Here is a 14353-nt window from a genome sequence, read left to right as displayed (position 1 = left end):
TAAATGTTCGGATATTTTCAAGGGGGAGGTAAAGATAAATAGTGGAGATCATGTAGTTGCATAAGTGTGCACACCCTCTTCTAATAGGGGATGTGGCTGTGTTCAGAATTAACCACATTCAAGTTCATGATGAATAGGAGTTAGCGCACCTGCCACCAAATTAAGTAACTCTGATCAACCACGATTCAAGTTCAGATGTTCTAGTAGCTTCTGTGAAAATGGTGGCGATTGAATGAGTTAAACATAAAATTTCCCCCGAAAAACAATGACAGATAATGTTAAAGAAAAGTCCATAAATGCCAGTATAGCATAGCATATGTCCTTAAAATTGCATCAAATTAATGGCAAAGGTCTGTTCTCCTCATTTCTAGTTCTTGATGGTAAAAGTGTGTCTTATTGGCTGCTGTCACGAGTACTGATACCTTAAAATAAGGCCTGGTATTGGCCGATACTGACACCTGGTATCGACCATCCCTTTTCGCTACCACTTCTAATCATGGATGAGTTGGAGCCAATCCCAGTTGACTCGATCCTGGATTAGTCACTAGCCAATCACAGGCCATTTACTGTACAGAACCAGACAACTAATTCATTGATCACTCATTAATCTCACATTGGTAAGACAGCATTTTTTTCTATATAGGTTGTGAAACACTGATAATGAGAACATTACTTTTATGCATGCAGTTTTGATGGTTCTTTTTTTTTTTTTAATGAGCCTGGTTGCTCGCCGAGAAGTCGCTGAGGCGACAGACAAGACGATTATGTGTAATTTCAGCTTCTCCGGCCCATCTTCCCTCAATTACTATGGCGATATTTAAAACGCGCTTCGCACTTCCTGTCTGTCGGCCGCGTGACTCTCATAATGTTCCCTTTCGTGATAACAGCCCCGTGTTCTCCGGAGCATCAACCGATTTCTGCACAAACGCGTCCTTCCCAGACTGCCTTTTCACCGACTTAATTGAGGTTTTGCTCGACTTCATTGTCCAATTGGAAAACTGTTACGAGCAGATGATTTTGATCTCTTCCGCTTGAATCCCTCAAATCCTTTCCAGGGTTTTCTCGTCCTGTGGCTTGCGATTGTGTTGATTTATCATGCCGGTAAAAAAAAAAAAAGCTTCGTGTAGCCCTCCGGCGTGCTGCTCAGGATCCTATTCAGGCGAGCGTATCTGCTCCATCTGCGTCGTCTTCCTGCATTCCACTTGCTTTTGTTTGCAGCTGTTCGGGGGAAGGACATTCGCGTGTCTTCCATTGACTCGACATCCTTGGAAAGTCCGTCGCCGCACACACCTCACACCTGCTGCCGAAAAAAAAACATACGTCGGATTCTCTGTGGGTGAGGCGTCGATGTCGGATGTGCCGCCTGGAAACTATGCGGGCGGGCTCGAGGCCTTGGGAGGCTGCGCCGACAACCTGAGCGCCGCATGCACATCCATCGGGGCAGCCAAGAATGCCGCCATTGTTTTGCTCATGTGCAGCACCTGCAGAATTCATATATTGGAAGATTCTTTGTGTTGATGAGTGTTGGGGCAAAGGTCATTGGGTTGTTATTTATTCACATATTTGAGGAGTCACAGATTTCATGTTTGCTGTCAAATATTTGGGATATGAACACTAGATGGGGACAATGAGCTCCATTCAACGCCACAACAAGCAACAGTTTGAAATATTCTTCACCTCAATTGAAGTGTACACCCAAACTAAACATAAAATAAGGATCATTACAAAATGTGTGTTTAAATCAGTGCTTCTCGATTATTTTCTGTCAGCCCCCCCCCAGTAAGAAGAAGTCCATAAAATCAATAAATAATAATGCATTCAAACTGATCACCAACATTAACTCAGGAGCACAATATTGAAAAAAATAAAAACTTTAACTTGCAAAACAAAAATATATAAAATGATTTGTGCTGAATTATTATTTTTTCTTTGCTGTGTGCAAAGCGCGCATGCTCAGTGCAAACAAAACCCCGACACCACCGAGCGAATGTTCCCTGCACACACTCTGCCAATAATGAGAGCGCCACTGCCCCCTAATGTAGTGGAGGTGCAATTGCACTTTATTCTAGGACAGTAAAAAAAATAAAATAAAATAAATAAAATAAAAAGCATGTTCCCCGAGGTCAAACATGCCCCCTTGATGGTGGTGGTGGTGGTGGTGGGCGGGGGGGGGGGGGGGCACTATTTGAGAAGCGCTGATTTAAATCAACCACAAAACGTTATATTAAAATCCAAGATTCCGGCTTCTAATGTAGTTTCAGCATCAATTTGTTATAAAAGCAGTGTGAAAGTGGAATATTTATCTTCCAACTTTTCCATAACAATCAGGTCGTAGTCTGATCATTTAGCTTGAAAATCAAGTCAAATCTTAAACCCCGCTGTTGCGTCGTAGATATATGATGGAGGCCATCAGCACGTGTGACTCAACACCTCTTTAAAAAGCAATGCATTCACATCACCCGGCTCCACAGACACCTGATACAATTTATCTGGAAGCACTTCCATGACCACAAGGCCCATCTGTGAGATCTTTTTATGGCCGCGCAGCCATCGCAATAAAGCAATCTGTCCGCTTCCGTGAAAGATGAATCTATGGTTTTAAGTGTAAGTCCAGAGGTGCTTTGCTTGAACACGTCTTTCCAACACATTCAAGCCCATGTTGTCATAACATCAGCAGGTTTCCCAAAGGTTACGAATACAAGCCAGAAATTCCCCGTGATGGTGTGCAGCAGCTCAGCGTGTCGTCACGTTCCCGCGCCGTTTCACCGCTTTGTCCTGACTTTTCCCGGTATTTATGTATATTATGTATATATATATTCATTTCAATGGGTGATGTGCAATAATACATTGTGCATGTTCATATAATAAATCAAACTTGTATCTCAAGGCACCACTGTACAGTGATATACAAATGATATCGTATAATACTGAAATATTTCCTTTTTTTTTATGTATAGGGAAGTTGAGGTGGTTAAAATCCTGGACCGTGTTTTGCATCCATGAAATTGGACTTGGAATTTAGGAGAAGCTGCAGAATTAAAGTCAAATGCAGAATTGCAGGTAAGTCTATAACAGAGATATCGCAATGAATGAAACATTTCGTAGGACAATTTCAATTATAACAATCTGATTTTCTACCTCAAATTGCCCCCAAAGGTCTGGTAATTTTCTCAAAATTCTTGTTACAAACTAAATTTCCTATAGAAAGTCCCCACATTAATCTAGATGAGTAAGTCTGCACAATGTTACAAAAAAAAAAAAAGATTGCTTGCAGCTTTTTGAACGCATATATGAATTGTTTGACCATGACTTAAATTGAGAAATACATATGAAATACCTCTGCAACTTTTTCGAATGCAGCCAACAAATCAGTCATTTTTAATGTTAAACACATTTGCATGCTGGTCCAGCACCATTTCAACAAATCATGAAACAAGCCATTCCTTTCTTTTTCTTTCTTTTTCTTTCTTTTCAACATTACACGCAATCTTTCGGCTTGACCTGTCAGCGCTTTTGGGCCGCTTAAATCATTTGAAAGAATAGATGGAAGGGTGCACTGAAAGCTATTCCGTACCGAAAGCATAACACGGCCTTCATGTCCATCGATCAACAAAGATGTATTTGTAGTAAATAAAATGTAATGGGGTACTTGATGTAAAAAAAAAAAAAAAAATTGATGTAACACTGTTTTAAAGTCATTGACACTCGGTACATTGATTGAAAGGTCATTGAGGTCAGATGTTGAAATTGCAGCCAAACAATTTGAATGTACCGAAGCTTTTCACTTCCCTGATAACAGTTGCAATGACGTCATCAACAAAGACAAATCAGAAGTGGCAGCACTTTGCTTCCTCAAGTTCCTCCATCTTTTTAAAGCAGGAGCCACATCCGAGTCGTCGGATTTAACGTCGTGTCCGTTTTCACTCGTTTTCCGGCTTTTGCCTTCACCTCCGTCTGACCGGCGTGTTCTAGCGGCCCAACTTGACTGGTCGCCTTTGACATGCGCCGCTCCCTTTTGTCATGAGGTGAACGGACGGTTTACAAGTGTCAAAGGGAAAAAGGAATTTGCTTCAGCAAGTCGGAGGTGACTACTTTTGACTCCCCCCCCCCTCAACCCTGTTAGCTATAGTACTGGCTTGTTTTGAAAGGTCAATAGGTCAAGTTAGGCACTAATCTCCCTCTCGAGCTTCTTATGAACTCCTGAATGTTCTTGCAGTCCGAAATTGAACGAAGGCTTCTCTGCTACACCCCCACCAAATGTGGCGTCCTTGTTATCGTTGTACTTGTTGACTGTGTCTATTCAAGCAAACACTCACAAGTCGTCACTTTTTGTCTGAGCGCCGAGTAGTTCAAGGAGGACTTGAACTTTGGCTTAAGAGGCCTTCGTTCACTTGTCTTGGAGGAACGGAAGTTCCGCTAGGAGAAAGTTGAACGGATGGCTTTAAAATCTGGCTGTGAAAATCTTTTGTGTAAATTAAGCCATGCAAAAATGTTGCTCCAACATTTACTAATAGGGAAGAAGATACATATTTATTTGCCCGGATCCCACTGAGGGAGCGAATGTTGATTATTTATTTATTTTTTTGTCAGGGTTTATTCAAGGTCACAGCAAGATGTTCACCTATTGTTTTAATGATTTTCATTTTACAGTTTTGAACATGTTCAAAAGTTCCTTGCGACAAAAAAAACAAAAAAAAAACGACATATGTTTAGAGAACATTTAGTGAATGTTGTGACCTTGAAGGAAACTGGCAAGAAATCAACTAGATTTGCAAATGTTCGACATATATGGGCTTCATTGACCACTTCATTAGGTACAACTGTGTGGGGTTTTTTTTTTTCGTTTTTTTTTTCTTTTTTCTTTTTTTTTTTTTTGGTTTCGTTTTTTTGTTTGTTTGTTTTTTTGTTGTTGTTTTTTTAGTTTTTGTTTTTTGTTTTGGGTTTTCTTTTTTTTTGTTCTAGTTAGCTTTGGTGTTAAACTGCACCATGTGCCACCTACACCAATTAGAATCAGATTTATTGGCAAAGTATGTGAAAACACGCAAGGAATTTGTCTTCACTGTCACAACATGAAAAGCAACAATTGACCAACAGAGGGAGACAGAACTGCAAGCCTGACGGTCCACCAATTAACTTTCTTAGATAGAAAAAAAAAAAAATACAACATGACATGACGCTATATATAAAGTATTCTAATGATTCTTTAGGCAAACTAGCTAATGATTGATCTGGTAGACATGTGGGGATTTTTGCACGAATCTTTTCCTCACGTCATCAAAAAATGATTTATTCTTCACAAGTTGAGAAATGGTCAAATTTCTTGGACTAATCAAGTTGTGGGATTGGAGCCATGTCGTATCTTTGTGTGTGTGTTTCAAGTGCAATAAATGTTTGCTTATTCTCATAGAGAAAATTCCTCAGTGCAATTCATCGTCCCAGTTATCGATATATCATTGTAGAAAGACAACATCATATTCAAACATACACACATCGGGCATATGCGTCAATGAGGAAGCCTTCAGAATTGAAAGGAAACAACACAGTGAGCAAAGACGCGCGTGTCCCAAGTCCCTGAAGGCAACACGCTCCTGAACCAGGTGCCTTTCCTGTTCATTCCCCTCCTTATTTGGGTGTTTTCTTTTGGTCCCTCCAGTCAACAACTTCCTGCTCGAACGGAACGCATTGTTTCCAAGCTGAGATCATTTTCAATTTCTGTACTCAGCTGAAGTATATTCAAGCGTATGTATACAAATCGACCAGTTCCGAACGCTCTCCTTTGACTTGCCATTCATTTGGGACCGCCGCGCATGAGTCTGTGCGAGATTCTGAGCATATTGTCCGAGACTTTGACGTCAAGTGGGGCTTCAATCACGAGGCTTTTCGTAACTTTCATATATCAAATATTTCCCAAGAAGAAATACACTCAACAAGAAGTGTCGAGAAGACGACTGCAAAAATGCCACAGACACAAACTCGGCATCTGTTTTTGCTCACGCAATCACAAAGCAGCTTTCATCCCGACCCGAGACAAAAACTTTGATCAGTTGATAGCAGACGATTAGTGCATCTCCACTTTGAACTTTATCAATTCTCCAAACGCCATCGCCGAACATGTTCTCTGCTGATACGTTGCTCGAGCCGCGAGATTCCCTCGGCCGTTCGGAATTCAAAAGCGTGCGACAAGTCACCCTGCATGGCAAGCGTGCCGAGCGAACGAGAGTGGGACCTCACACTGTGCACATCAACGGGTTTTGGGGCCAAACGTGATCATCAACCGAATAACGAAGACCTCAAAAATCATTATAGAGATGACTTTGTTGATTCAGATTTGATTCAGATATCTTCCCAATCTGACAGATTTGTATACACTAAATTTGACTATTTAGAGTGGAACCATATGGACTCAGTTTTAGACTAGGCTAAAATTTACACTATAGAAAATAGAGTAAAATAAAAAAATAAAAAAATGGGGAAAAAAATAAAATTGACTCAAGGGTTGAGCAACAAACTCACAACGTCCAGTTTGGGAGTCTGCCACGCTACCACCTGAGCTATGCTCCTCCTACTGTTTGCTTATCGCCAAGAGACCAAAGACACGATTTTTGGTCTTGGAGTGCAAGATTCCATGGAATCAATGAATCAGGCGCAGCTGACACGAGCGATATATTAACAAAAAGTAGGAATTGTGTGGCTCATGGAGTAGATGGGCTGTCTCCTAAACGGGATCTTGTGAAGTTCGTTTCTCCGCCCTTGAGTCACTTTTATTTTTTCCAATTCTTTATTTTACTTCCAAGTGTAAACACTAAAACGGAGTCCATTTGGTCCCACTTTAAAATCAAATTAATCTGTCCTATGTGGGACAGTAAGAAGTTTTTTCAACCCAATAGACTGTGGTCCAAATCCAAGTTGTTAAGTTACACGACAACTGATGTCAAAAGTGATTTTTTTTATTTATTTTTTATTTTTTTCAACCCATTAGTGTCTGTTTCAAATCTGGACTGTTACTCCTTAAAGTTCTTGTTTCAGTTGGTTGTTAGTTGACTGGCTGTGAGGTCATTTGAAGCAAAATGAGGGACTGCTGAACCCCAATGTAATAATGGACCCCGAAGATGGCAGACATTCTTGTGTGGGACAGTTCGGGTGTTTACAGCAATTGACTTCCAATGGTTGTTTGTCCTCCTAACAGCTTGTGCGTGCCAGAAATGGGATGAAAGAAACAAACAATTTTCGAATAAGCCCCACCCCAAAAATCTGTCACTTTTACTCTACTTTTTTGGACGAATTCCTACAAAAGTATGAGCTGGCCTCGACACTCGAGCTAATCGTGTTTCACAAGCCAATCATCGGAGGATGCAGCGGACCACCGAACTATCCTAAAATGTTTTCTCCGGACTCGAGCCAGCATTTTGTCATCGAGGCCTTTTTAAGTTGGTTCTGCCGTTTCGAGGCCATTTCAGGCAGTTTAAACGCAACGCAATTCACTTCCTGTTTCACGTATTTCGACACGAAATGCTTTGTGAGTCGTGACATCACCATGCCCATCAGAAGGTTTTTTTTTGTTTTTGATTTTGTTTTGATGCGCATCTCCGGTAACAAAATAATGCTGGCGAGGTTTTGCGAATTTCTTCAAGCTGGTTATCCCATCGCCTCAAAAGTTGATTCAATTATTGCAGGCAAGCTTTGAGGGATTGCAGACTCGGACTCGTTTGTTCCCCGGAGGCGTGCGCGCCGCCGGTGTTTTACAGTAAAATGTGATATGGCCGCATTAATCCTGCTGATTGGAGCTCGGCCCAGTAAGCAATTTGTGTTGGAATGTGTGAATGCGTGCTGATGCAGTATGTGCACATCTGTTTTCTGCAGTGGCACGGCTGAATTAGGGGAATCAGCGCAATTAATATATCAATGTGGATTTGAGATTTAATACCACACAGTCAGGGTGCGCTCAATTAACTCGTTCACTCGCCGCCATTTTCACATTTCGCAATCCCGTTCGCTCTCGGCTGTTTTACTGGATATTGACTGATTTTGCAAGGCCCACAGAATATTGTGTTCAATTGCTATAACAAGCATGTAATCTATCAAAAGAAAGATTAAAGTCTCTTCTTTCATCAGGAAAAAAAAGTATGTTTCTATCTGTTTCCGTTTTGCAGCAATTAGCATTAGAATATAGCTAAGTTTCATCAGTTTTCACAAATCTATTTCAAATTGTAAGTAATTGAGCTTTTTTTCTACATGGCCCTGGTTGATCTCCTTTGCTCTGCTGCCACCTGCTGACCGTTTGTGTAATAACTAGCATTTCTGCAACCGTTCTTTGCAGTTGAGAGGCTGCATCAAAGCCTTCTGTATGCTCTAGCATAAAAAAACAAACATAAATACATCTTTGGGACACTTAAAACATAAAAAAAAAAACAGATTTGCACGTTATTGGGAGCAAATGAGTTAAAAGTATTTTTAGATGGTAATGGGTCTTAATAAGATTAGTTCCAAATCTGCATCCCAGCACCTCAATGAAACCCACCAAAAAAATCACTTCACACCACTTGCGCCACAATTTAGACCTGATTTCGGTAGTCTAACATGTAGCCTACTTTTGGTCACTAAATTGTGAGCTTGCAGGGGACATGCAATAGAATACGCCGGAATGCCAATCGAGGCATCGCGCAGTCTACCAGACATGCTAAGCTAAACTAGACAAAAATGAAGATGCACCTGTTTTGACGTCGAGCGCACGATGGCTGTCAACAAAAAATCGAATAGATGTTTGCATTGTGAATCGGTCAGAAAATTCCTCAACATGCGACCACCCACCCACCAACTGCAGATTGCGATAAGTGCGTGCGCAGGCTCGAAGTCTTGCATCCATCTTCCCCGACAAGTCGCGACCTTTCGCTAATCTCCGTCTTTGTCGCTATCTGCGCCGCCATCATCCCACACATGCGTGAGCCGCCACCCGCGTCAAAGCCACCCCTCCTCCTCCTTCTCCTCCTCCTCATTCATCCATTCATCCGTCCTCGGCAGTCGCACTCGAGACTCCATCATCGGCGACCGGCCGCAATCGATGCTGGCCGCATTCCCACTTTCAAGTCGATTATGTATCTCCGCCAGCCACTGGACCTCATTTGTCCTCTTCTGATGGAATGAGGAGAAAAAAAAACCCAAAAAATTCGAAGGCCTCGTTTTGTTTGGGCTGCATTGACTCAAGCAAGATCAGACTATAAGCTTGTTTAGCCCATTTTGGGGAAGTACACAAGCAGCCCTAAAGTGAACCCAAACACCCCTAAAATTTGAGATTATTTTTATACCCTTTTCAAAAATGCTATTTTAAAAAAAAAGTATAGATTGCTTGGTTAGTTAGCTTAACAACAAAAAAAATATTATTACTATTATTATTATTATAGTAATAATTTTACCGCTCAATACCAACAAAGTGTGATATTTTTTTTCATTACCATTCTTAATTTTTGCTGCATTTAATCATAAGTCACCGTTTATGTCGTTAACTAGGAGTTTGATGGCATTTTTTTTTTTTGCTGTATCAATGAGTTGTTTCCTCCCCCTAAATTGTATGTTTGTTTAATAAATCCAACCCAATCATCTTTTCCTTTTATTTGATGGTTTAGTCACATGAAAGTGGGAATGAAATGCATGAAAAGTGACAAAACTAAACATTTTCTGAGCACCCTTCAACCTCTCATTCTGGATCAAGCCGTCGTCACGTGACTCAAGTTGCTCGAAATTCGATGGGAAGAATCAGCTGTATTCATATTCACAGCGTTTCATGTGTTGCGTCTCATCGCACACGTTGCAGAAAGGCTCGTGAACTCGACTAACTACTAAACTTTCACGACGTGATATCATCTTTTTACGAGCTGAAGTTTGCGAGTGAGCGGTTCCCGCGCTGTTTTCTCAGCCGCGGTGCGCTATCGAGGAAGGTCACAAAAGCTTTCACATCCATCTGCAATTAATTAACTACTCTTAGTGCACATTGATGAACTTTTGGTGGGCACTACATATATATATATATATATATATATATATATATATATATATATATATAATATATATAATATATATATGTATATATATATATATATATATATATATATATATATATATATATATATATATATATGTATATATATGTATATGTATGTATGTATGTATATGAAGAGTGTCCATTTTGGTTCCTCAGCACCTTTGCTTCCCCCCCAACTGAGATCTGACTCCTGCACTCTTCTACCCCGTTGCCACGGCTACCGTTTATTAATATTGATCTTTAACTTTGTGCCTCATCACCCAGTTGCACAGTTTGTGTGTGCGCCTCCCTCTCTCTTCCAACACACACGCGCATGCGCACGCGCACACGCGATTCAGAGTCCAGTTGATTGCAAGGTTTGGTTTTGAATCGCGTGCTTGAGTGGCTGTTGGAGGTGCAATTACTGTGGCAACAGTGAACCCTTGTGGTGATATAGGGTCTTACATACCATTTCGATACCAAATAATAATTGAAATGTTAAAATTATAGGTATTATAATGAATATATAATACTGTGATAAAAACCCTAAGCCCCCTGAGTTTCCTGTCTGAGGGTATGTCAACTCAACTCAAGTCAACTCAACTCAACTCAACTCAACTCGTTGTTCAGGGTTAATCTCACACTTTGTGAAATACACCCCAGGTGACTCTGCGTTGATCAAACGAACTCACTTCAACTGTCCTGGTACCGAAAATGCAGTTTCCTCTCTCAGTGTAGGTCAACTCGTTGTTCAGGGTTCGTCTCAGAGTTTGTTGAACCTGCTTTGTGAAATGGACTCCTGAACTTTATTATCACAGGAAGAATGAAAATCACTCGAACGCTCATCCTCTTCCATTGCGTTATCAGTGGATTATGCTCACTAAAGCTGTATGACTCGATGGCATAAAAGCACGTTATCCCTTCGGAAATGTAACCCCAAGTAAAATCAGTGGCTTGGCGCCAGCTTGACGTACGAAACACGCTCATTGGTCAAATGAACGCTCGCAGACATCCTTGATCTGCATGTTGTCATTAATGGTGCAAATAATCATCCTGGTTATGTCATGAATTGCTGCTGGTAGATAATGCTCAGTCATCAAATTGTCATTAATCCAGCGGGGCTGGCCGTAAGATTTTGCCGACCCCATACAAGATTTTACACGCGGCCCCAAAACAGGGTTAGGGTTAGGGTTTTTTTTTTTCTTTTTTTTTTTTGTATTATGGATGTCCAGCACTTTGATTGATTGTTTGATTGATAGACGACTGACTAACTGCTGACGAAACAAACACAAACAAATTCCACATGAATTACTGATGTCCGCTTTCCAGAGTGGCACCATCGTGACTTTCCTCCACCTTTTCTGCACCAATCAGAAAGAAGTGCTCCGGTAACAGCCAATGATCCGTCTTGCTTCGAAAATGCGAGAGGATTTCTTCCAACAAATGTGCGTTAGTATTTTCCTTTTACGCGAGTGCTAAGCAGGACGCAGCTGCTTTCACTTCCTGCTGCGATTTACAGTTTGTAGCCCCGACTTGTCAACTTAACCCACAAACTGCAACACGTGCGTCGCACCCCCTGCTTCTTATTGATGACAGAAAGAGTCGTATGCGGTATTCATAACAGGAGACGTGTTCTCGGACCGTTTGCAATCTGACATCTGTCTCAAAGCGTCATAAAGTGGCTGCCATGAGGTGACATGAACAAACGTGCGATGTGAAAAGAAATTTTGAGAGCAAAAGTCTGAATCTGTCATTTACCTGAGGCCTTGTCCACACGGAGCAGGTAACTCACAAAACAAAGATCATTTTTCTCCAATTTGGTCTGGCTGTCTTCCACACGAAAATGCAGATTGACTGCATTAAAAATGATTATTTTTTTAAACCTCAGGCCAAAGTGAAGATCTGTGAAAACTCTGTTTAGGCATCTGCATGTGGACGTCAATAAAATGTTTTTGGGATTAACTAATATAAAATATGTTTTCACGTCACATTGGGACTGGCGATATCTCGATATGAAGACTGCCACAATATCGTTGTCGCCATGTCACGATATCAAAAGCGGCACTGTGAAGTTACAGCACCCTCTGGTGGTTAGTTTATGCCACAGAAGAGGCGGGACTTCCGACTTCCGTGATTTTGCACACGAGTTTGTTTCCGGTCCAGGTTGCGAACGCGCAACCGAGGGCCACAAAGTCGGAAGCGCGAGTATTTTTGTCGCAGCCCACACGTCGCAAACGGAACCGGAAACAAAGCTGATGTGCAAAAAACAGTCCCGCCTTTTCCGTGGCATGTACCCCATTAGTGCAGTTTAATTTCAATTCGGCAGGTTTTGCCCACCGATGTTTAATTAAGACCCACGCGAATGGCCAGATGAAGCGGAATGGAACACATTTGAGTTCCTCCACAAATTGACTCTATTCACAATGTGTGTGCGTGTATTGCCAAGTGCCACCATTTGAGTGTTATTAGTGATTGTGGGCCGTATATGTGCATTGAGGTGAACGTTACCTGTCATGGTCCGTGTTTTGGTTTTGTTTATGGGTCATGTTCTCCTTGTGTCTCCTTTTTTGTCAATGTCTCGTCAAGTTTGATGATGTCCTCCTGTGCTTGTTATCCCGTTCGCTTGTGTTACCCAATCGGTTCCTCAAGCCAATTGTGTCTTATTATGTGTATTTAGTTCCCTGTTTTCGGTGTATTTGTCACATCTTGTTTCCTGCCTGTTTAGTTTGCAACTAGTATGTTTGTTGTTTGTTTTGTACTTCGTATCTTGCGCTGTACTTAGTTTGTTTATGTTCAAATGAAATCATGATTAAGAGCAAACCTGCCACGCTTCGCTTTGCCTCCCCACACTCGGGTCCACAACCTCCCTCAAACCCTGACAGTTACCTGCACGATTTGAACTATTTAGGACCTCAGTTAATCGGTATTGTATAGACAAGCCTCTTTCTTCGTCACTGTTCTCATGTACAAAAACGAAATAGACGATGATAAATCCTCCCGACTACCAGGAAAACAAATCGATTGTCCAATCATGTTTATTTTGACATTCCCCAATCTTTGTGAAGTAACTGGAATACTGCAAAAGAAAAAAAAAAGTTCTTATTTTTAAGCTATGATGTGTCCGTCCACTACAGAGGACATTTTTTAAAACTTAAACGCTCGGCTTAAATAAAGTTGAAATAATTCAAACAAACTTTAATGTGTTCTTATGAGTCTCATAAAACACATGCTAACAAAATTTAAAGCCTAAATTTGTTCAATAAAGTGTTCTGCACTTACTTTTCCTCTTCCCTAAAAAGTGCTTGCATTGAGGGAAGCCATTTTCTTTTATGCAAAGCCCCATTCCTCCACATTTGGTATCATTGGAAAGCTCCGAATGTCCTCTATAGAGCACAAAAGGAGTTAATTCAATCGTATGCACTGGGTGGGAGATATTCGGGTTTAAAAAGGTCCACGACAGAGGACAAATTTGAACTGCTGGTAGTCAATGTAGTGAAAACTACCAACATGCATTGGTAGAGGATGATACAAATATGTAAACTAAAACACATATCTAGATATCTAAAATACACAAAAAGGGATTCATACATAAAACCTTTCTATTTGTATTCATATCCAGAAGAGCATAACAAGAAGTGGAAATCAAAACAGTAAAATATTAAGCAAAATCAGCACTTATTTTCCACACATTTTTTTTTTTTAATATATATTAAAAAGGCAGCTGCTGGGGGAATTGATCTTATGCTGTATGTTCAAAGCAAGTATAAAAATTGCATTTTTGTGACATTTTTTCAAAACACCACTTGGGATCAAGCAACTTTGTGAATTTCAGATGGCAAGAAAGTGCGGGGTCACACTTTTATTTTTTATTTTTTTTTTCCACACTACTTTATTCCAGAAAGCAATCCTAATAAAAAGCAATGAATGCAGCCAGATCACGTGATTGCTGTCAGGGGACGAGCGAGTTGAGACAAGCGGAGGAAGACGAGTAGGAAGGGAAGTGGGTGAGATAAGGAGAGAGAGAGCGAGCGGGAGGGAGGGAGGGAGAGATGGTGGGGGGGAGCCGCATACAGTATGCACACTTCACTTCCCACCACAAACTCACATTGACTGAGCGCTCAACGGTGCACCTGCTCCATTCAGGCCCGGCCCGCCTCCGAGATGTGCTTCCCACGCAAGATGCTCTCCATGTTGCCAATGCTTCTGATGGTCCTGAAAGGTAAATTGGGGGAGGCGGCTCCAGTTGTTCTCTGCTTTGTTCTCATTGATGCGATTCTTGCTACACGACGGCAGCTGTTGTTAAAGCTTGAAATGTTAACGTGCTTCTTTTACAACATA

At 41.1% G+C, this 14353-nt stretch overlaps 1 protein-coding gene across 14 annotated transcripts in view; it reads left to right on the top strand.

Annotated features, from left to right (window-relative positions):
- The window catches only part of xpnpep2 (X-prolyl aminopeptidase (aminopeptidase P) 2, membrane-bound), a 93007-nt gene that overhangs the window by 70224 nt on the left and 8430 nt on the right, over positions 1 to 14353 (top strand). For 11 of the 14 annotated variants that reach the window (XM_077531268.1, XM_077531269.1, XM_077531267.1 and 8 more), the window contains 3 exons: positions 2675 to 2788; positions 2958 to 3060; positions 14159 to 14234. In XM_077531268.1, coding sequence (XP_077387394.1) covers positions 14177 to 14234 — 58 coding nt within the window. In that variant the 5' untranslated portion in view covers positions 2675 to 2788; positions 2958 to 3060; positions 14159 to 14176. Of the gene's footprint in view, positions 1 to 2156; positions 2789 to 2957; positions 3061 to 14158; positions 14235 to 14353 lie in introns of those variants that run through there. The other 3 variants (XM_077531264.1, XM_077531273.1, XM_077531278.1) reach the window with 3 other exon arrangements.

The sequence above is a fragment of the Festucalex cinctus genome, chromosome 9, assembly GCF_051991245.1.
Source record: "Festucalex cinctus isolate MCC-2025b chromosome 9, RoL_Fcin_1.0, whole genome shotgun sequence".
Classification (NCBI taxonomy): domain Eukaryota; kingdom Metazoa; phylum Chordata; class Actinopteri; order Syngnathiformes; family Syngnathidae; genus Festucalex; species Festucalex cinctus.
Note: the sequence above shows the minus strand (reverse complement) of the source record. Positions and strands in the feature narration are given on the sequence as shown.